This window comes from Amblyomma maculatum, chromosome 1, assembly GCF_055883805.1.
Source record: "Amblyomma maculatum isolate TAMU_Amacu chromosome 1, ASM5588380v1, whole genome shotgun sequence".
NCBI classification, from domain to species: Eukaryota; Metazoa; Arthropoda; class Arachnida; order Ixodida; family Ixodidae; genus Amblyomma; species Amblyomma maculatum.
The window spans coordinates 87,514,784-87,538,196 of NC_139344.1; the positions used below are offsets into that span (position 1 = coordinate 87,514,784).

Genomic DNA, 23,413 nt, shown 5'->3' on the forward strand with positions numbered 1-23,413 from the left:
AATCGACGACAGCGTAATCGGATATTACACTTTCAGACAGAAGCTAGACACCGTGGAGAGTGCAGGTAAATGGAGATGAAAGGCGCTGTACATGCCCGGAAACAACGGGAATTTATAGCAAGCGTGTATTCGACACGCTGCCGTTATAGTATAGGACTCTCTCGATGACGTCAGTGGCGCTTAAGACAACGCAGACAAGGCCCGTTGTGCGATGAAACCTGTTCAGTGGACTCGGACAGACAAGTAAAGATGGAAAGGACGCCATAACCGGAACGCGTGGAAAGCGAGAGAGGATGCGCAGAAGAGAATAAATAGTGCGTTCGGCTCGGGTTACCTGAGTGATGTTGGCGGGGGTTCCGCGCAGCCCACTCACTCTACGCAGCAAGCTAAACGGGTTGCCATCAGGTTTTCTTTGTGTAAGAGGATCTCCAACGATGAGCGGGCGCTTCGCTCACTCCGCATTCTTGAAAACTACGCATTATATCGTGGCTAATGTTTTCTTTCTTTCTTTTTTTTTTTCTTGCGCGCAGCTGGCAGGAGCCGACGCCTAGCAACCAAGTGTGCGGCTCTTTTATCAGAGTTGTGACATCATAGCATCCCTTCTTCATATACGCAAACTTCGCCCGATAAGCAAACATAGTGCACATTGGAAGTAATACAGCGCCCTTATTTGAAAAACAAAATGAGAATTTCTGGGACATGGTTTTTAATTGGGAATATTGCAAGATACTGTTATCACAAGCACATTGGTGGGTGTGTCCTAACTTTCCGATGCGTAGTAAAACCTTGCTACATTTTCTTTCCTCCGCCTAAAACTCGTTAAAGTCAATGCTGCCTTAGAAAATTACAGGCGTGCGTTTTTAAAAATAACTATGCGGCAAGTGCATGCAGAATATTCCAAGATACTTTTATGAACATATCAATTGAAATGGTCTAAGCTTCGGATTCGCGGGAAAATTTTGCTTTTGAAATTTGTCCTGCGCTCGCGCCGAGTGGTTAAAACCATCTCAAGAAAGAATGGAGCACTTTATGATAATAAATAGCAAAAAATAGAAGCCCTCCGAGACACGATCTGCGAATTATTGACTCTCGTGGGGCAGTCTTAGCTACGTAAAAATTTTTTTGTTCGTTAACAACTTCCCGTTAAAATCATGCGTTGGTCGAAAATTTCTAGGTATGAGATTAGCCGTTTGGCTGCCATCGAAAAAGGCCGCCTCTACTGAACACTTACGAACTCCTGCGCATGACTAACTGTACGAAAGAGCGTAGTAGGCGTGATTCAGGATTGCACAAGAAAAAGTGTTCCATCGGCAGACAGACCTTCGTGGACCCACTTGTGGGAGCGCTTCACTCGCTTGAAGAACATATTGGCTCCACGAGATTTCCGGTTCGTGTCGGCAGAAAGGGAGTCTGCTATTTTACGGGCCAACTCGACTTGCTCTTCAACCGTGGGGTAGATGCAATTTGGCTCTTCGTAAAAACTCGAAGACGAGAAGGTCTTCTCTGCAAAGAGGAAGGAAACAAACAAAATGTCTCGTTAGGTGGCTGTTTTCACTCGGATGCTATATTTACTGATTTATTTCAATATCTCCAAGAGGACCAAGAGGGTTACATAGGGGTGCATAAAACATGAAATACACAAAAGGTACAAAGGCACCAGTTGATAAATACACTTTTCAATACATACACAAAGGTTAAGTAAAATATCACCGCATCCGCAAAGAGGACAAGCGTACGAGAAGAAAGAAAAGGATAAGGTGAGTTGAGGCAATCAAGGCATGCTGAAAGTTTCATTTTAAAGATGAAATAAATCGATTTTGATAATTAGGCCATCATGAAACTAGTTCCGGTATTTCACATAATAAGAAAAGCGAGGCTTGGCATCTTTGTGTTCGTGTGAATATGGGTTGCACTTAGAGGAAATTATTAGTACGGGGAGTGCCATGACGAGTAAGAATGATGAGAACGGGGACAAAAAAAAAAAAAAAGAGTAATCATAATCTAAAGGATGAAGGAATGTTTGGTTTGGTTGCGGGGTTTAACGTTCCAAAGCGACTCAGACTATGAGAGACGCCGTAGTGGAGGACTCCGGAAAATTCAACCACCTGGGGTTCTTTAACGTGCACTGACATCGCACAGCACACGGGCGCCTTGCTTTTCGCCTCCATCAAAAAGCGGCCACCGAGGCCGGGATTCGATCCCGCATCCTTGAGAACAGCAGTCGAGCGCCGTAACCACTGCGCCACCGCGGCGAGAAAAAAGACAATTTGCGTCGGCTGCTAAGGTCAAGAGTGTTGTTGTATCATACGTCGGAATCCGCAGATGACTAACGATGAACGCAGCACGGCTGCATCATGAGGCGGTTCTTTAGCCTAAATAGACTGTCTTACATGATGTGTTTCTTAAACGTTGAGCCAATGAAAACAAAACTAACCCCGGTGAAGCTGGCATAATTAGTTTTGTTTTAGCGTTTTTTTTTTGGTGACAATTGAGGCCACAAAGATCACGGACGTAATAACGACACATTGAAGAGAAGAGGGTGGCCCGTTTGCAATTACGCTTTTGGCAGCGTTGCTATTGCAAACGCCGTTCTAAATGGCTCTTTTTGAAGAACTTTTTGAAGAATGACCAGCTATTTAAAGCTGGTCATTCTCCTAGAGCTGGTCAGCTCAAGGAGAAACTTTTGTGCAGTGTAGTACTATTTAACTAACGAAATTGCATATCGTGTCTTCAAACAAGAGACTTTGTCGCAGCGACTTATCGAGCTTGCGTTTGCTCCCCCCCCCCCTTCTTTTTTTTTTTTAATAGAGAAAGTTTGTGGGAAACCGATTTGTAGTTTGCCCCGAATGAGAAGCCGAACCACTGCTGCTTGATTGAGTCTTAAGTTTCCCAACCGCTTCTTTACATTTTAATGACGTGAAGCTGCTTCTTATAATTCATATTTCGAGTGAAGAAGGAAGCTGGCTCGAGGTGTCCACTCAGTTTTTGTAATCACTGAATGTAAAATAGCGCGGAAAGCTCTGTAATTACAGTACAATTACTGTAATTACATTACAGTAATTATCTCTTGAGAAAACAGTATCGCGATATTTTGGACATCATTAAGTAATATAAAAATATAAAATCCCAAAAGAGGCAGCCGTGTTCCTTGCTATTATCGTCTGCCTATACAGCCCGCAGAGCTGCGATCTACTGAGTTACAACGTTTGTCTTCAGTGATCTATACATTTTCAACTAGACGTACACAATTCTCCGTGCTGCAGTACAAGCCACCACGGACATACTCACTGCCGCTTGCAGTTTCAGAAACGAGAGGCTTGCCAAAGTTGCTTTTGTTTTCTACTTATAAGCTCAGACCACACCGAAACATGGCTCGCGGTCGCAACGCCGGATTGGCGCAAAGGAAAGGTAAAAGGAGAGGAGGGGTCCTTACTCCGATGCAGGCTGAGTGGGTGAACGTCCATGCTTGAGTTGTGAGCGGGTGGCTCGTAGAACTTTGGCAGCAGCAGCAGCCCTGTGGGGCTCACCAGCGGGCTGTCGTGCGAGCCTCCGGCCTGCTGTGCCGGCTGCCCGCTGGCTTCCTGCGCACCGCGGAAGAGGAGGAGGAAAAGATATATATGCACTCGTCGGGACGCGCCATGCTTCGCAAAGCCGCCGGAGCAGCCACTGAGGAGAACAGATTGCGTTCATAGGAGAGAAAGGGGACAGAGCAGGCCGCGTGCGCCGGGAGGGACGAAAACGGCGAATGCGGAATAAGTTTCAGCGACTTTGACAACGCTCTGCGCGTGCGGAGAAATGAAAATTGCCCGGGAAACCTTATTCAGGTAAACGGCGTTGGTATAGTGCGTCCTAACTTAAAACTGTCGCATTCGCCTTATGGGCAGATGGAATATTATCCTTGTGCGCTAGTAGTGGGTATTTTCTTGTTTTAGTTTCAGTCCATCAGCTAGGTGTTAGCTTGAGCGTGATAGATAGTTATTTTTAATACTTTCAATATTTGTTAGGAATAATATCGTTAACTTCACCGTACTTTTTTTGTGTGTGACAAGATCATTAGAAGATGCAGGTAAGCACAGTAAACTTGGCTTTAGTGCTTAGTGCTTTTCAAATTTGTCTGCAATGAGAAGAAAATATGTAATGAGTGTACCTTTACGCGTACCAACTTGCTTTTCTGCTTGTCACGACGCAAAGCTGCTGAACTGTTTTTAGCGAAGTGAACTAGTTTAGTACGAGTAATCAATTGGCCAAGGCAAACGTCATAACACTAAGGGGATAGAAGTGATTTCTAGAGGCACATTTGCTCATGTTCTGTGGAGCTGCATTTATGCACTTAAGACATAAACTTGGGCGATGTTTCAAACAGCAAGGCGTACCTCCTTGCTTGAACGTTGAAACAGAACGAGGAACCGGCAGGAGGAGCTCTAGTTATATATACTGCACTTCCAATTTCTCGGTCTACGACAATGTTTGTTCACACTAGCAGCTACGGCTTAATATATATCTGTGCAAATTATGTATCAATGGAGGGAAAGCGTAGCAGGGGGCGGCAAAATTTAGCGGGTGAGGTTAAGAAGTTTGCAGGCGTCAAGTGGACGCAGCTAGCCCAGGACCGGTTTAATTAGGGGAATATGAGAGAGGTTTTCACCCTGCAGTGGGTAAAGTCCGGCTAATAATGATGATGATGCACGCAGAGGATGCATAGCAATGAAAACCACCCTCTTCCCACTATTTCTGGAGACAAAAACGGAGTGTGTGCGGTGGAAACTAGCCAATAAATATTGTGTACCGCCTGCCTAGGCGTTGAATAAGTCGGGAAGTTGTATTTAGCCTAACACAAATACTAAGCATCCGCGCGACCAAACACAGTTTTTGGATGCATTTTCTGAAGCACGTTAGCGATTGCTGAGAAACGGTGCACTGATAGACACAGTCGTATTGCCAGGCAAGCGTTGCATGCTAGAGGGGAATAATAACGCGTTCCGCTACCTTCTCTACACTAATCATAGGCGTACTGGCTCATAGCAGTATCTCATTTTTACCCGTTGGTGTCGGAGTTTGCATCGTTGAACCTCTGAAGAAGCTAGAACCACTAGTCGGTAAGCGTTTCGAAGCTTTGGAGATGAGGCGTAAGACTACAGGTATGGACAGATAATGGAGGAAGGGGAGAGGGGAGGGGGGAGTGAATAAAGAAGAAACAAAACCACGACGCCATTCATACATCAAGATATGGTAGCCAACGAAAACAGGCGTCAAAGGGAAGCGCTTGTTGAAGCGTTCCGGTTCGCACGTGCGAAAAGAGCTAAAGACCTAGCAAATAAAAACAAGTATATTAGGTAAGATCAAAAAGTCACCTTTGAGATATTGAGTTAAAGGGGTGAAGAGAAAACCTGGAAAGAAAAAGGGAGAAAGCTTACACTGCACCGAGGAGCAGTGATATCGCTAAAGCTAAGCCATGCGATCACAGTAGGCTTCCACCACGAGGTGCTTCCCAAAGGGATGCTGGAACAGTTAACGGCAACAACAAGGAAGAAAGATGCAGCCAGAGGGAGCGATGTCATTTTAAACGTCTAGAGTGCTGCACGGATAAGGGTCGCCAAGCCGCGAAGACGTCCCCAAGCGTCGGCATCTGGCTTTGATATCAACACAGTTTGTCAACTTCCCGGATGGGAGCCAACAAGAGGAGGAGGATCAAGTGCGTGCGCAGCGAGGCGTGCGCTGAAAAATTCCGCGCCCCCCGGAATTGAGTCTCGGCGTGGGGAGTCGGGCCAGCGGCTCACCTTCTTAAGGGCGGAACCCCCCGCGTGGCCGGACTGGCTCTCTCGCTTTCGTCCCTGCGCAACCAGTGGTCGTCATCGCGGTTCATAGAGGCGCGCGATGCACGAGACGATGGCGGACCTTCCGTGCGGTCGGTCCGCGCGTTTCCTGATTTCGTTTTTGAGGCGGCGGCTCAAGGTGGATTCAAGGAAAGGGGAAACGGCATCTCTCGCGAATGAGCCGGCGGTAGCTCTCGCCGACGGTGAACAAAGAGAAAGGAGGGAGAGGTGGCTACAGTCCAGGAGTTGCTGCCGGGAGTCCCGGCAGTGTAGCTCCGGCTTCGCCGAGGAGAGGCGCTGCTTGCACTCGACCCATGCCGAGCTCCGGAAAAAGGCGGCCGCCGGGAGGAAAGGGGCCAGCAGTAAATTCGGCCCAAAATAAACGGGCCCGTGCCGCCGGCTTGCTGCTCGGGTGCCTCTGACTGCGCCACCGAGTCGCTGACAGAGAACTCGGAGACGCGTCTCGGTGTTTAATGGACGTGCACAGTGTTTATTCTTGTGTCGGCCAAACAACTGCCTGTCTCAAAGGCGTTCAGTAAAAAAAAAAAAAAAAAAAAAAAAAAATGGACACTGAATTATTTCGGCTATTCTTTCCGACCGTTTTGATTATCGACATTGCTGCACAGGGATATAATTTAATTTACACTTTTGAAGTGTGACCGCGTACCTAATATCCGCTTTTGTGACACCGGCTCTCAGGTGCACGATCTTAATTTTCGTCAGTTTTTCACTCGTAGTGCCTGTCGCAAGGTCACAGAGAGGCGCTGTTGCAAGTGTGAACATCGCGATCACATTTCCCAAGTAAAAGTGTTCAAATTCGGGTGAAAGCTGATTGACAGTGAAAACACGTATTTTTCACTTCGTTGATACAGAAGACGAGAGAAAAAAAATCAGTATACCACAGCGTCTGAAACGACGTTCTTGCATTCGCTACGCAAGTTGGGTGTTTGTCATAAGGGAGTGCCGGAATACGATTTGCACTTGTCGGCTGTGTACGAAATAGGTTACATCTATCGCTCAAGGCGCCACCAGTGTGCGTTGAATGCACTGCTGGGCTCTGCTCTGGATCAGGACCATTGAGAAAAAAACCATCTTTCCATGCCGCCGACTCAGAGAACCCGCTTTGCGAACACCTCCTCGCTTGACTCGCTTGACTCGCTGCACGCAAGCTCAGGCTTTGCTCGGGAGCTGTCAGCGACGCGCGAGAAAGGTAGGAGTGCGCTCGTCACACGTGAGCCAAGAATTAATAGTTTGTCCGAGTGGTGCCAGGAGAGTTCGGCGCCCGGCGTAAATTACTCGCGTTTTTCTAGTTTTCCTACCTTTTCACTGTTCGTACACTGTAGACGTTGGTCTTGTCTTTAGCCCGTTCTGCCGGGCTTAAGTAGCGAACCGGATGCTATTCTAGTTAACCTCATTGCCCTTCGTTTGCTCTGTCTGTCTACCCGGAGCTTCACGTGGCCGTCGAAGGGAACTCTCTTCGGCAGGTTTGTGCGTACCGTGGCCATAAAACTTTGCTATTTTAGCCCTGCAGTGCGCTCGTGCAGCCTGCTTCGTTGCTTTTACGATTTTTCAAAATGTTTATTCACATTTTAACTATTTATTATTTGCCCTGATAAATTGCTCTTTAATGCTGTTGCCTGTAAGCAAACAAGTATTAGGTTTGTTTAAAGCTGAGCGAAGAAAAAAAAAGCCTGCGGTATTGCATTTCATAAATTTTCCCTTGAGTTAAAGCTTCACAGCACGATGATGTTGACAATTTTTTGTCGTATGCTACTGATATCTCGGAGATGGGCTTCAATTCCACTAACTGAATATACGATCTGAAACAATTTTGCTTAATTGACTGAATGGTGGGCTTCCACGCGCTGACAGTAGCGAGGCTCACCGTAGTGGAGGACACATGATTGACTTCGGCCACTTTTTTTTTTTTTTTTTATGAACTTCCCAATTGCATCACACGCAGGCGTTTTTGCATTTCGTCTCTGTTGAAGTGAAACCGCCTCAGCCAGGGTCGAACCAGCGACCTTGGGCTCAGCAGCAAAACGCCGTGGCCCCTGAAGCACCGCGGAGAGATCGGCTATTTCAAAACTACGTACAATTCTTCGATGCGCACATTTGTTTCGCTGTAACTAGGCATGGCAAAAGACACGGCATACTGTCCTGACTATGCGCTGAATTTACTTCGTCAGTTTTCTGCAAGTTTTAACGGTGCATTGGATTAAATTTCGTAAAGGTTAACAGAATGCTGAGGGATGCTTTGACAATGTGGCAGAAGCTTATATAACATCATCTATCTTTATAAAGACATAAAAAAAATCCTATTATAACCTTAGAGAACTTCAGCGCTTATGGCAAAATAAGTGACCGGACCTCCTTGTCGGGTGGGCCGAACGAGGTCTAGTGTTGTGAGCGGTAATACCGATCAACGTGATCGATATTATCGAAGCATATCGAACAGTTACGTACTGATGAATTACTGATAAGCCTTCTTACGTGCTTAACCGCAAAGCTTTTCCGTAAATGGGAAGCCAAGTGAAGCATAGAATGAGGCCAGTCTTCGATGCTTCGCAGAGTTAAATTTTGATTGCGGCAAGACCCTACTTTCGGAAATTTGCCGCATTACGCACGGATGTAGTCTCTACAGTGGTCCTGTTTCTTAAATTAAGCATTCGCGTCGAGTATAGGGGGGTTATCAGAGCTAAAAAAAAAAAGCATTTTGTTAGGCGAAAAAAATAAAAGCCACGCAAGCTTAAGCGTGTGAAGTATGTTTGAGCGACTATAACTATGCTGTCTACTGCCTATAGTTTGTATCCAAACATGTCAATAAATTATTTTAGGGCCGCTTCTTTTACGCCGCTCGTTCCCCACTCTTTCAAAGTGTTTTGAAGCGGAAAGAGAAGAGAGTACTGTTGCGATATCCTGCTTGTTCTTGAAAAATGGTGGCAAAAAATGAATGAGAAGTTTGTGCCTTACTAATCGTTTTGTTTCTTGGTGAAATCTTGCCAATAATTTTTCAATTCTTTTAGTATCGCCGTTTATTGTCAAAAAATATAGTGGGCTCATAGCTCACGATTTCGAGACTTTCTAAGGCTTCTGCAGCGAGATGCGCTATCTCAGAAGAGAGGCGAGCTGGAGAGCTAACGAATATACGTCTTAATAACTCCCGCGCGCAGATCTGCATAAGTAGCCACTTGAAACTCCGCGTCGTCTACGTGAAGTAGGAAGATGTCTTTGCTGACTCAAATCTGGTTACGGTAGGGTTACTTCCCCGATACAAGTACTTCCCCTAACCATCAGAATAAGATATTTGGCGCTGGTGCTTAAATTATTGCATATTTGGGATTTTGTGTAATGATGTACTGTGATATTCTTGGTGCAAGCAGTCGAAGTTAAAATCCTTGATGAGACTTTGCATTCATTGGAGGGGCGAAAATTGATTATATAACATGAATAAAAAAAGAAAGCCTAGCGCAAGTGCTACAGAAAATACACCTCGTAATGGGGAGGGGGGGTGCAGTGCTGTTTCACTAATTCCATTCGTAGGTCCTTTGGCAAGTGAGTACTAATTCGTTAAGGCTTACCGCACTGTCAGTGACATGCAGTCTCACAAATATAAAAGCGGGGCTCTATTTGTTGCGCCACGAGCAAGAGATATGCGGGCACGACGGGGGAGGGGGGGGGGGGGGGATAAGTGATTGACACGCACTGCGTCTAAGCTGTCTCGTGTTGCATGGACGTAGTTCTGGGCTGTGCGTGGTGAGCTGAGTGAAGGCGAGATGTCTGATCGGCTGCATATAGCAATCCTGTAAGAGCATATAAGCGCTCATAGCATGTGCACAAATCACGCGTTGCGAGATTTGTGGGTGGTTTTGGCTTGAGCTTACTCTTGAGAGCAGCACTCAAGAAACTGAAAATACAGGCAAAGCTTCGGCGGCAGTGGCGCCAGGAGATGAACGCTAGCGATATCAAGCGGCTGCGTGCTATTAACACGTGAATAAAATCGGGGATTTCACCCCTTCTTTGGCCTGTTTTTACGCGTGTCTCTTCTAGCACAGGGCAAGCAAAACTCCGGAGAAGTTCCCTGTTGTGCTAGGCATGAGTCCGAAAGCCTGTGGTTTCTTGTTAGTGATAATGTCGTAGTCATTAACGAACGTCACCCTATTCGTGAGCTCCTCAAAGGAACACCTTTGAACGCCAGTGTTCGCTGTGTTAATAATGACGTTTTCAGCTTGTCATATTTGGTTTTAACTTTTACGCCATGGCTGCCACGTTCTTTTCGCATGTCTCGCGGTTTCAGAATACTCACACTGGCGCTGGAGCATGGCCTGTCCGCAGGAAAATCGAAGCGGGCCACGTCTGAGGCCAGCTGCGTGTTCAACTTCAACTTAGGTTTAGGCGCAGTGGGCGGCGGGGTCTTTTTGGAGCTGCTGCTAGTGGTGGATGAGCGATTAGACACGATGGTACTTGTGGAGAGAAGTGAGCCACCCGAGGGCAGCTGCGAGGTCTCCTTCTTTGTCTCCGTCACGCTCTGCACAGTGAAAGGACGGACAACGTCTGAGAAAATCGGCTGCTGTCAGGGCAGGAAAACCTCCTGTGTCGTACGACAACCTCATTCTTTGCTCTATGACAATGTCACGCTGGTAACAATGGCCGCCTTCTAGGTGCACGATGAAAAGAGAGGTGCATAGACTTTTAATCAATTCTCTTCTTTGTCGTCGTGTGACGTGCTTTTTTTTTTTTTTTTTTTTTTTGGTAATATCGTTTGCCATGTACATAAAATGAGATCAGTCAACGCATAGGAAGAGTGACTATTTGGGCTGGTTAGTGCTTAGTTTCATAAGGAGGAATGACATGGGAGTAAAAGTTAAGTGAGAAAAGCCCACATGCGCGCGATTGATCAATAAATCATCGCGCACGCTGAAATAGCATCTTCCGAAGGACATGGCACAACCTCATGGGATGCAGAAGTGAACAAACGGAGAGGAGAAAAACTGGAAACTTAGTTATCCCTGTGAGAAGTTGGACATCTGCTTTCGGTGCAGGTGCATTCTTTGCCATTATGAAGATAGCATATTGTTTCACAAATTCATCCGCAGATTTATTAAAATTGCCATACGTTGCTTGATGCCAAATGGCCCGTAATATCCTTAAACTTGCACGCTTTGATGTTTTGAAGCGTTCATATTGCATCTGACATATACTGTTCTCAGTTGTGCGCGACCATTATTACATCCATCACACTGTCTTGTATTTCCTATTTATTTCTCTCCGTACACCAACAAAGCCTGATTTGGGTCACACTTCGTTCCTCTTTTGTGACTAATTGTCTTGCAATATGCAGCCTTTTTCGGTGGAACATGTCCGCTTTTTTCTTTCAATGCACTGTGCTCATAACTGTACGAGGGAGATAAGGACTCGTCACTCATAGCGGCCTTTCGCTTGAGTTTATTTTTTCGCTGGAAAGAAAATCAGGCTTTGATCTCTGAACTGTCTGTTTACGGTATCGTTTTAGAATCCTGGACTGAATATAACGTGGCATGGACAGAAACGTTTGCTGTTATTACCCCGAGAAAAATTGCAATATTTTAAAACGGTTTACTAACCAAAGGTCCGAGAGATAAGCGTAGCAGTACACATTTTTCTGAAAGGCAAGCGACGCGTCATGAGACCATATATCTCCATGCACCAAAACAGATATAGCTTAAATTTAATTTTTTTTCCGCTTTTTCCCCTCTACTTTTCTTCATTTTTATTTTCCGTGATGTCACTTTGCATCGTTCATAAGGTTCTCGTACAGGCTTAAGTTCCTCGTTAGTGAACACGTGTATTGGGCTGTTCCAGCGTCCAGTTTTCGTCCACCATTCTTCCTGTCCAATCGCATATTACAGTTATGTTGTGGTTGTGAAGAACTCGGAGTCATGATTGTAGAACAGAATTTTAGAGTAATTATGAGAGATTTTGGGGGACAAAAATTTTTGTTTGAGTGCCAGGAGACAATCTTCAGTTATTTTGCATATAGTAGGGATAAACGATAGTAATTATAAGCTGTGCTAAGGCCGAATGGTTATTTTAGCGTAGGTCATCACCTTTAATTATTTCGGTCGGTGGTGCCGGATGTGTGTAGGTGCCTTGGAAGAATTAAATGTCAAGCCAGTGTGGTCTCACCAGATGCGTGCATGCGTGTTCAAGGAAATAGTGACTCTGGTTCTTAAAACAATGTCATAGGTAGTTTAGACACACAAGAAAGTGGTCATGGACAATTTTGTCTTCCATTATTCAAACATCAAAGCAGAAAGCTTCTTTCACGTGACATAGCAGAGTGTAAATAGAAACTGCCACTCACGGAGCGGGTTTTTCATACAGGAGCTGTCCAGTTCTAGAGAGTGGATGCTGAATGAGGTTTGCTTTACTTGTTTTGTAGGGTTTAACGTCCCAAAGCCACTCGGGCTACGAGAGGCGCCGTAATAGAAGACTTGGAAAATTTGGATCACCTGGGGTTTTTTAACTGACACCACACAGTACACGGGCGCCTTGCTGTCCGCCTCCATCAAAAAGCGGCCGGGATTTGATCCCGCGTCCTTGGGTTCAGTAGTCGAGCGCCCTAACCACTGAGCCACCGCGGCGGGTTTGCTGCGTAATGGTCTTAGTTATTGGTTACATGCTTACCTCAATATTTTTAGCCTAGTAATTGCCACTACACGCTCCTTTTCATTCGCACATACGAATAAGGTACATGATTGGATGTGAATGCCACAGAGCGGGCTCCCTTTGGCCTTGACTATTCTGTATTCTAATATGGACATAATTGCGTGGCCCATTTGCCATTCGAACAAACGCGCGCTGAGAAAATAGCGCGCCTTAATTCTGGGATCGCATTCCATAAGCTTCCACTTTCCTTTTCATTTTGTTGGACATCGGCATGAGGGCAGCACTAGGCAGCAGCAGCGAGCGGTCGGTCATAGAAATCACAAGATGACGGGTTCCGTTGTCGGTGATAGCCAGCGCCACTCTCAGCATGCCCGGGCTAACCATTAGCTGCGCCATGCAGCGGGTGCTGAAGTGCCGTTGATAATGAGTCAACAACCCAGTCGCTTCCCACAGATCCCTGAAAGCCACGGCTTCATCGCCTGAAAACAACAACCAATGCTAGAGGACCAAATGGATCCGAAATGAAAAACAGAAGCTTATGGAATATGGCCTCTCGTCTCCCGTAATGCAGTCGTAACGCCCTGTAAAGGATGCACCACCGCATGCACATGCTTATTGAGGTGAAGCTTATACGAGGACCCTCGGCATTATACGATCATTTGCAGGATTATTTTGCGTGGTTTCAGCGCAGAATTCTCCATGTACAGTACTGAAACGTTCCCCTTAATAACTTTAGAACGTAATATGCACACATTTTGGGTGTTTTGAGTTTGATAGGCCGCGCCGCAGAACTATACGGGAGTAATAACACAGCAGAACGTCGACGGGAGTATCACGCTTTGCTTGTTAGCTGCTGAAAGTGCTTACAAATGAGGGTGAAGAGAAGCGCATCCTTTCTTGAATAAAATTAGCCATTTGTTGAAGTTCATTAGTTCATTTAAATACGGCTATAAGGTCCAAACGCGCACATTGGGTGTGTATTACTGCTGACTCGTGAATCGACATAGCTGGGTTGTTTCAGCTGGTAGAGCTGTATCCGTGTTTCTTAGTCAAATTTTGTAGAAAGCAGTGAACAGAGTAGAAATGGGACCATTACATTTGTTATGTTGTTTGATATTGATGGTACATCAGTCACTTAGCTCCTCTCGTGGAAAGTCGAAGGTAAATAATGAATTTTCACGTTCTAGGAATATACAACCTGTTCAAAGCGTTGGGCGTAGCAAAAACGAGCCTGAGGTATCCAAAATTTATTTTTGACTGGCAGTGGCCTCCTACGGCGTCGGGCTAAAATACACGAAGCAGTGCAGGTTCTCAGGTCGAATAACTTAAGGCAGGGCCGACCGGAGATAGAAGAATAAAATAATGACACACGCAAAAATGGTTTCGCAATGCTTCCAAACGTTGTTCGCACGTAGGGTAGTATGACGCTGTACATTTTGTGGCTTGCGGGCTTTCCCCTTTACTTACCGACCTATTTAGTGCTCTTTGAATTAGTAATTTGCATTTATTTACTTAGGTTTGCTATCTGCACCTCTTATACCGCTGTTTGCGCCAGTGTGTGCTCTGCTCTACACATGGAACCCTTTTAGTTTAGTTTTACTTGTTTAAGGATGTTCCAACGTTGTCTTGCGTTACTTTAATACAGTTTGCTCATGCATCTATTACTAGAGGCACAATTATCTGGACAATATATACAGGAGTGAAGAACAGGGACGTTAAAACAATTTATATTACTCAAAATAACAAAAGGTGTCGTGCACATACGCAACAAGTCTTCAGCATAATAGAGTTAGGACATCATAGCGCGTGACGTCTTTCAATATGCGTCACTGACTATTGGTTTAAAACTTACAGCGCACTTGCAGCCTAGCTATAATCTTGGACTTCAGCCAACCAACCAATCTGAAGGGAAAAAGAAGTGCCGCAGCTGCAGTATTGTTTTTGGAGTGCAGGAAGGCAGCTGGCAGAAGCAGTACAAAAATAGTATGTTAACGACTGCGCAATAGTATGTGGTATGGGCAATGTACAAGAAGAAGGTCGCTCTAATTACGGCTATTATATCGTGCTAGCAAGAGATTTAATCCTACAACAATTTGGAATAACTAGTTAAAGTGCCGGATAGCACTTTACATTCTATATGCATTTATTTTTCTATAATGTGACTCAGAATGACCTGGGGAAATACATTGCCGTTAACTGCTTTACATTCATTTCATTCATTAATTCATTTTTTAATACTGTCAGCCTATGCAGGCTATTACATGAGTGGAAATAAACAAAATGCACAAACAAAAAGGGAGCACATTTCAACAACTACAAAAGTCCGACATAAAAATACAATAAGTACAATCAAATGCAATGGACATAAAGCAGAAAGTCAAACAATACAGAAAAAAAAAGGAAACAGATTATGCAGAGGGACAACTTTTATATAGGCGCGTTTTGTTCTAAGTATGTTTTCAGGATTTCAAGAAAGGCATCTAGAGTATTAATTTTTACAATGCAGTCAGGCAGCATGTTCCACTCTTTAATCACTCGAGGAAAAAAGCCGTATTTAAAACAATCATTATGAGAAAGCGGCACAGGAATATACACACTATGACGATGTCTTGATGGTTCATTAGGGTGTATTGCAAAATAGTGTGATGTGTTCATCTTAAAGTGACCATGGATTAGAAGCAAAATATACTTCAGCCTTTCTATCTTAGTGCGGCATTCTAGTTTTTCGAGGTTGGCTGATTTGCACAATTCGGTCGGTGAATTGGGTCTGCGGTATTGTAGATGAAACGGGAAGCAAGTCTTTGAACTTTTTCAATTTTTGCTTTGTTAGATGCGGTGTAGGGGTCCCACACAATTTTCCCATATTCAAGTACCGGTCTTACCAGGGTCCTATAAGTATTCTTATATCGGGAGTTGCGCTGCGGATATTACGACCTAGCCCCCATATTACACTATATTTTAGAGCATACATTATTTATGTGCGTATTCCAGCGTAGGTCAGAACTGAAGGTCAAACCAAGATACTTGTGCTGTTGTACCCCATTAACTTGTTTGCCTGCTATGTGGTAAAGAAATATTATAATATTTTTCTTCCTGGTAACAGACATGATTACAGATTTATCAGGGTTGAGTACCATTTGCCATTTAGCGCACCAGTTTTGAATTTCTTGTAGATTAGTGTTCAGTTCTTCTTGGTAACTTGCGGATTTGATTGTTTTGTACACCACACAATCATCAGCGAACAGTCTGACTGGAACAGTGATTGATTTTGGGAGATCATTTATAAAAACCAAGAATAAAAGGGGGCCCAAGACACTTCCCTGCGGCACACCTGAAAGCACTGTGGAAGAAGTCGATTTATAATCTCCTAGAGAAACTTTTACAAGGTTAATAAGAGCTTCATGGGGTAGGTTTCTCTTCTTCTATGATAACCGCCTCGAAGCTAGCAGGTGTAATCAGCTGAATAGCACGGCTCTCTTCAAGTCACTATAGACTACAAGTGATGCAGATAATAGCCTGATTACGTAAAAACTGTTTATTGAGCGATGTGGTTCTTCCTTAGTAAATAGGCTCTGTGCACTCTTTCAACGCAGTAGTGAATGAGTAAGGTCCACGAGGTCGTCACAGCCAAGAAGAGGCGAAATCAGTTGTGAGACTCGAAGCTGCTCGTCGATGAAAAGGTCTGCTTTGAGTACTTCATTTGCTGCAAAGAGAGAACAAATGTTTTCAGAGTAAGAAAAAGATGAGAATGAGGTGGCAGCAGAAACAGCGTTCAAACGTTTGAGCTCAAGTTACTCGTACAACATCCAACTGTGTTTACGGAGAATCATTCAAAATCTGGAATATAAAGGCAACGCTTAGTCAATGTTAGTGCGAGATTTTGCGTTCCCTTAAGAAAACACTAAGCAACGGGGAGAAAATTTGACAAACGACTCACACCATGGTACGACTGTGAAAATAAAAGGAGATGCTTTCCTCATCTCAGTATGCTCAACTGCATGCCCACAACATGTTAAGTATTCGTTATCTCGGGCATCAGCAATATGTCACGGAGAGAAGTGACAAGAAAACAGCTTTTATAGCTATTTCTTAAAAACAAATAATTGCTTTTGAAAATTGGTGGTTTTAGTAGCAGAATGGCAAGCGATTATCCAAGGGCGTTAACTACCACAAATGCTATTCGAGGGCAGGTAGCTCCTAGTTGAACTGCAATTTGAATTTAGACGGAACGTGAGGGACAAAGAAAGACTTGAGTCAAGGCTGCGTTGTAGGTCTTTACACACATGATCGAGTCAAGCCTTCCCATGTTTTCTCTCACGAGGTCATGATCACACACATACACTCGAAAAAAAAAAGCGTGCCCGGCAATGCGGTTCCGAAAACAGCTATCGGCATCGCGAGTAGAGAAAGGAAAATCCGCTAACGTGCTAGCGGAACAACAGTTCCGGCCAGCGCATTATCGCGGCTCTCTAAGTGAAAAGCTCAAGTTAGTCGAGATCTGACTGAATCGAGCGGAGCTTACCTGCTGTGCAGACGTTTTCACGATCCTCTGGGATTCGTTGGACTCGGTGGAAGATTGGTGCACCATGGAGCGGGTGTCCTGCATCACCTTGCGCAAGGCCTGGCTGGACTCGGTGACCGTCTGGTCGCCCAGCGTGGCCACACGCTTGGACTGCTGGCTTTCGGTGCGGGACTGGGTGCTCTTCTTGAGCACCGTCTGGCCTTCGTCGGCCGTGCAGCTGGAGGGCACAACGATGCCAGCTCCTTCGGTGGGCAGCTTGAGCTGCATCTCCAGCTTGGCTCCCAGCGGCACGTTGATGACCGAGCCGGGCGTCAGCGGAATCTTGGTGCTCTCTTCCATGGCGACTGCTTCGCTCAACTGGTCGAACGCTGTGCTCGTGAGCTGACTGGGATGCCGAGTACGACTATAAAGCGGCGCACCAGGCGGCGTCAATTGTAGTCTCAGAGGGAGGAGAGATGCGCCTGCTTCGTGGAAGGCGGAGTTTCGTCAGCGTGACGTGTTTCGAAGCCAAGCGCATCTACCGAGAAGCAGCGAGTGAGGGGAGGGGCCTTCCGTTGCCGAAGAAAAACAAGAATAAACAAGCGGCCCTTTCCCAACCATCAACTTCTCACCGGTGCCTGCCGATTCACACACGCCGGAGTATGAAAATATGGCTGCAATTAATGAGCACGGGGCTGCTTTTGATCTCTTCTCTGAGCGAAGCGCAGGCACTGGATATTCAGGGTTTAAAACGGGCTGGAATGTCGTTCTGTTTGTCTGCCCTCCACAGACGCCGGCGGGCGAGCGAGGAGGGGCCGTTTACAAGGAGAGGAGGTTCTCCCCGCGCCGATGCGTCGGCCGCGCTAAACTTAGCGCGGCCCCCGAGATGTTGCCCTGCGGCCGCGTAACTGGAGACCGGGGTTCAAGCTGGTGCCGGAGTCATTACGCAGTTGGCTTGATCTAAAACAATACAAAAATATGCGCTGCGCAAGTGCCAACTCAATGTCCCGGGTGGCACGGTCGTGCGCACCCACATGGCCTGCGTCGCGAGGAATTCCGCGCGAAGGACCCGGCCACCTCGAGGTCGCCCTGAGTCACTCGCTGGTTGCGTCAGTTTTAAGCCCGGTGTCGAACTCAGGAGTCAATGCTCACGTGGAAGTGCCAGGAAGACGAAAGCGGCTTCTTGCACCGGGTGGTGACGAGATGATAGACAGAATTCCCGAGAAAAAGCAAACAGGTCTAAAGCCAAGCTTCGTTTGTAGATTTTCTTCGCTCATGACCCGCGGGAAGAGAACAGGAAAAAGACGCATGTAAAATTGCTGTAGGGAGCGTCAGGTAAGACGGCGAAACGGCACCAATCAAAGCGGTGGTATTGCAAGCGTCTTTTGGGTTCGCGATATCTAAGTCACGACAGGGCAGGCAAACTGTAGGAATACCTAAAAACGGCGAAAATATTGAAAAAAACAACAACAACAAATTGCTATCTGAATTTTGCGCTCAAAGAAATTAAGGATTAATTCTAATCAAGGTGGCGTGCGTGATGAGCTTGCGATTTAAAACGCATTATGAATTTTTATACAACATATAAAACCCCTCCGGGGCGGCGCAGTGGTTGCGGCGCTCGATTACAGTTCCCAAGGATGCGGGATCGAATCCCGGCCTCGGCGGCAGCTTTTCGATGGAGGCGAAAAGCAAAGCGCCCGTGTGCTGTGCGATGTCAGTGCACGTTAAAGAACCCCGGGTGGTCGAAATTTCCGGAGTCCTCCACTACGGAGTCTCTCATAGCCTGAGTCGCTTTGGGACGTTAAACCCACAAAACCTACAACACAGAAAGTATACACTTCGACGGCTCTATTACTAACTTCGAGAGAGAAATCTTCAGCACTTGTTGAATGTCATCAGAAAATCCTTTATTTTATGGTGAAGAAGAGTTCCGCTAGTAGTTCACTGGCTCGTAATGCCAAGGTTTACTGTTTTATCAACATCGTCAGCAGCAGACAAAAAATAGCAACAACACAATGATATGGTCGGAAGACATTTCCTTCAGAACATCGAAAAATACCTCATAATATCCATGCTACAGTCAATAACACAAAATGAAGTTACTGAAGATGAAAGAAAATGTTTCATGTACTTTGAGGTTAAGGTTAATCGCCAGGTTTGAAAAAGCGAATCTTTTGGCAGCTTGATTTGATAACACACAGCCATAGCCTGACCCAGCTCTTTTATTTTCCAAACGTCTTGACCCACAAAGCCAACAGAAAACCCTGCTGCTTAATGTTATCCATTTATATACATGCCGCGTAAAAAATGAGCGAAGGAGTCAAGATCAGCTTATAAACCGTTTAGGTTGGTTCGTAAATACCTTAAAATATTTTGCAAGCTATTACCGTACGACTTATTTGGCGCATTTTTAAAGAGGCGGGCGCTGTTCTGTCACATTGTTTTATTACGCAGCGGCGTTGCACAGTTCATACCGCAATTGCGTAATGAACGCGCCATGCATCGCAAAATACATGGCGATACAAGACAAAAAAAAAAAAATCAAGTTATATCAAGCGCAAAGCCACATCACTCACTTAAGCATACTTGATTTGATAGTCGTGTAAGGCCTAAATAGAAGGCTCGTTCTGTAGATATGAGTGGAAGAAATTAGGATTTCATTTAGTGACGCATCAGACGGCTTTGAAAGCGGCATAAAAACTACATTCGCATGAAGGGGAATATTTTTTATATATATATGCGCTACAACAACCACAAAAAAAAAAAAAAAAAAGAAAACAAAAGAACATACGAGTGAAGAGAAACTTTAGTTCTCATACGTGGGCTGAGTTGTTTTTTTATGATGACAAATCGCCAGGAAGTTAACTTCCTCTCCAGATGAAATAGGCAAGGCGCCATTTATGAATCACTTTCAAACAAGCCACGACTAAGAAGAATGCATAAACAGCGCAGTAACTTGCAGTCAACCAACAAAGAATGAAACCGGAAAATTCTGACGCTATCGCAGTCTCCAGATAGCAGCCAGAACAAAGGGCATGTTCTGTTGGCTGGCGAGTACAGCGCTTGGGTTTATTTTCTGCCCTTGTTTCATTCCTTTATGGCGTACAAAAATTCTTTAAACGTTACGGAGCTTAAGAACGAAAGCTAATGAGTTAGCATGCCTGTGATTCATACATTCCCTAGCACAAGCATTCGCGCTGTACTCTCCCCCCCCCCCAACACGCACGCACGCACGCACGCACGCACGCACGCACGCACACACACACACACACACACACACACACACACACACACACACACACACACACACACACACACACACACACACACACACACACACACACACACACACACACACACACACACACACACACACACACACACACACACACACACACACACACACACGCGCGCACACACACACACGCACGCGCACGCACACACACACACGCACGCGCACGCACACACGCACGCGCACGCGCACGCACACACGCACACACACGCACACACACACACACACACACACACACACACACACACACACACACACACACACACACACACACACACACACACACACACACACACACACACACACACACACACACACACACACACACACACACACACACACACACACACACACACACACACACACACACACACACACACACACACACACACACACACACATCTTGGCTCCCGTTTATTCATCTCCCTTCAGTGCTCAGAAGCAACTTGGCACCGTTCCTAGTGTTCAAATGGAGAATCACTTCCTCTTATTTGAAAATTGCGTGCGTAGCTGTCATAACCATCCTAAGAAATTAAAAATTGCGAGGACATGAGGACGCTGAGACGTGTCAGTCATAGTTGATCTCGTTGTATAAGGCGGATGACGCGAGAAAGTTTTTTTAAAGGAGTCATTTACCGTGTCTAGAGTGCACCTTGTAACCGTGAGGAAGAGAAGCGATGTGTCATCTTAGCTGAGACTGGGCAAGTAATGGGGTTTATTTCTTAGTCGCGTAGGAAAGCACTTGTTATACTCCTTAATTTTAAGTTGGGGTAAAGCAAACAGAACCTTTATCTCCAGTTTTGGAAACCTTCTGGCCTACAGGGCGTCCGTAAGCGCACCCTATTGCTTGGTTACATTTGGTCAAGACGGTACGCGCTGCTGGCAGCAAGGGAAACAGGAAAGATATAAACATGCGTACGCAGTCGGGTCGCAGATAGGTGGTGTGCGGCGAATATACTTGAACACTAGGCTGCGCCGCATATCATCAGCGTTAATGGCTCCGGGCGGGTGACTGCTTTTCACTCTTCTGCGGGCCCAACCCTCTGGTGCGATTAACAAAGACGTGCATTCAGACCAGGAGCGACGATTCACTTTACGACTTCGCGAAACCTTTTGTTACTTTTCTCACGCCGGCCACTTAGCTGCCGCTGAAAGCGGGGAGTAAAGTTAATTTCCAAATATGATTACTACGGTACTCTGACCTGCTGCTCACAAGGAAGGCGCAAAACTTGCCATAGCTGTAAAGTCGTCCCACTGGACAGCGGTGGCCCACTTTATGTCAAGATAGTTGTACCAAAACGAGTGTTATGTTTTCTTTTTCTGCTGCCTCACTTCTCTTATAAAACAGATGTTAAAAAATCGTGCCTTCTTGTTGCGTATTAAGGTAGTGATAATCCAGGTACTGTAATGACACGTACGGCAATGACACTGCTCTGCACGAAAAGGGTGCTCTTCTATAAATCGATTTCATTGCACTATCATGAAAACAACGCTGTCTACGGAGGACGGTTTCATCAAAGCGTCCTTCCCTACTGGCACCAATCGCATTCGCTGCAACAAACATTGATTCCATATACATCGTTACCGACTGCCAAACCGCCTACAGAAACTACATACGAGGCCGAGTTTGTCCCATGGCTTGTAAAATCTTATCCCAAGCCAGACACCAGGCCGCAGGCAAATCTGTAATATGCGTATCTGGATATCAAGGGGTAGAGGGAAACAAACGACTGCTGTGCACACGCGGCAGCCCGATCATTCCTATCCCTGGATCCCTAATCACTCCCCTCACATGACCACCCCCAGCCTCTCACTACATATCGCGAGATACTGCAGCACGTCCGCTTAGAGAGACAAACATTCCCAAAACCTGCGAAAGGACTCGATAAATCAAAGTAGCGTCACCTCAGGCGGTTACAAACAATGTCCTACAACAGCCCAGTTAGACTGCACGCAATTAGTTCGGGGAGTTCCTCAGCTGAATGCACGTTTGGCGGCCAGAAAGCCGACCTTTGCCAATGGTATGGGCTTGCTAAGAAATCCAAGCCATAGCTCGCAAAGAAAACCCAATGTTAGTGGATTGGGAGGTGGCCCTGTCCATCTCTGACCTCGCGGCACGAAGGACCTTGCTTGCGAAAGCTCGGACAGCGGCATCAGCCAACGGAGTACCGGACTGAGGACACTACCAACCCAGTCCTTAACCCATAACCAATTTTCCCAAATGAATGTTTCATACTACTACTGCTATTCCATTCTGTTAACGTCTCAATATACCTGCTTCGCTTTTCGCTGTCTGACGGTCTGCTGCGGGGTAATCATGGGACGGAGAGCCCGGGAAAGAAAAAGGAAGATTGTTTCCATAAGCTAGATGTCTGACCTTTTCAAGAGTCACACCTGACGTGCTGTTAAGTGCAGGGTCTAGTACACTATGCGCCGAAAAGTTTTATGCCGCAGGAGAGTTGGAAGCGGCGTATAGTGCTGAAATATGTAGTCCATATACGCAAAACATTCACGAATATGTGCACTACAAAGTGTCTGCTGCGAGAGCTGCTCGCTACTTATACTGGATAGCGTTGATGGCTGCTAGAAATTTCAACCACCTGGGGTTCTTTAACGTGCTCTGGCATCGCACAGCACACGGGCGCCTTGCTTTCCGCTTCCATCAAAAAGCGGCCGCCGCGGCACCGGATGCGATCGAGCATTTTTTTGGCACAGAAGACGAGCGCCCCAACCACTGCACCACCGCGGCGGGTGTCATTTAGCTCATGGTCATGGTGGGGCATCGAAGTTCGAGCAATTAAGGTTTTCAATGTGGTGTGCCATTCATCAGCATTTCGTACCAGTTCTTACTAGGCAGACATGCTCCTCAAGCGCTTTGTTTTTCAAATACTAATGCAAGGCGAATTAAGAATTGTACCACTTGAAATGCTGCACGTGCTCCCTCTGAATATTTCTATGTTTTAAGGTAGCTTCAAGCTTCCTTGTTCTATACTCCACGCATAAATGGAAAATAGTGCGTACTTTGTCAGCTATGGCAGTAAGCATAACAGAGCAAAGCAAAATGATTTTCATTGTCTTCAACACAAACTAGGAAATTAATACTAATCTATTATCATGCACGTTTTGAGACAGCTTTATATGTGGTGCATAATTTCC

The 23,413-nt window shown here is 45.8% G+C and overlaps 2 protein-coding genes across 2 annotated transcripts in view; both read right to left on the reverse strand.

Annotated features, from left to right (window-relative positions):
• Nucleotides 1-23,413, reverse strand: part of LOC146203095 (uncharacterized) — a 76,789-nt gene that overhangs the window by 8,957 nt on the left and 44,419 nt on the right. Inside the window, exons 5-7 of the mRNA XM_084588525.1 lie at nt 10,120-10,341; nt 3,434-3,581; nt 1,321-1,503 (exon numbers count right to left, since the gene is read on the reverse strand). Coding sequence (XP_084444651.1) covers nt 1,321-1,503; nt 3,434-3,581; nt 10,120-10,341 — 553 coding nt within the window. The remainder of the gene's footprint in view (nt 1-1,320; nt 1,504-3,433; nt 3,582-10,119; nt 10,342-23,413) is intronic.
• Nucleotides 15,863-17,636, reverse strand: LOC146203096 (uncharacterized). The gene is made up of 2 exons (XM_084585337.1): nt 16,984-17,636; nt 15,863-16,164 (listed from the first exon to the last, which is right to left on the reverse strand). Exons 1-2 carry the CDS (start codon nt 17,320-17,322, stop codon nt 16,105-16,107), a joined length of 399 nt encoding a protein of 132 aa, XP_084441463.1. The 5' UTR covers nt 17,323-17,636; the 3' UTR covers nt 15,863-16,104.

Coding starts and splice junctions, on each gene's coding strand:
- LOC146203096 (XM_084585337.1), bottom strand. CDS start 17,322: ATGGAAGAGAGCACCAAGATTCCGCTGACGCCCGGCTCGGTCATCAAC. Junction 16,165..16,983: donor TGAAAACGTCTGCACAGCAG/GTAAGCTCCGCT, acceptor CTCTCTTTGCAG/CAAATGAAGTACTCAAAGCA.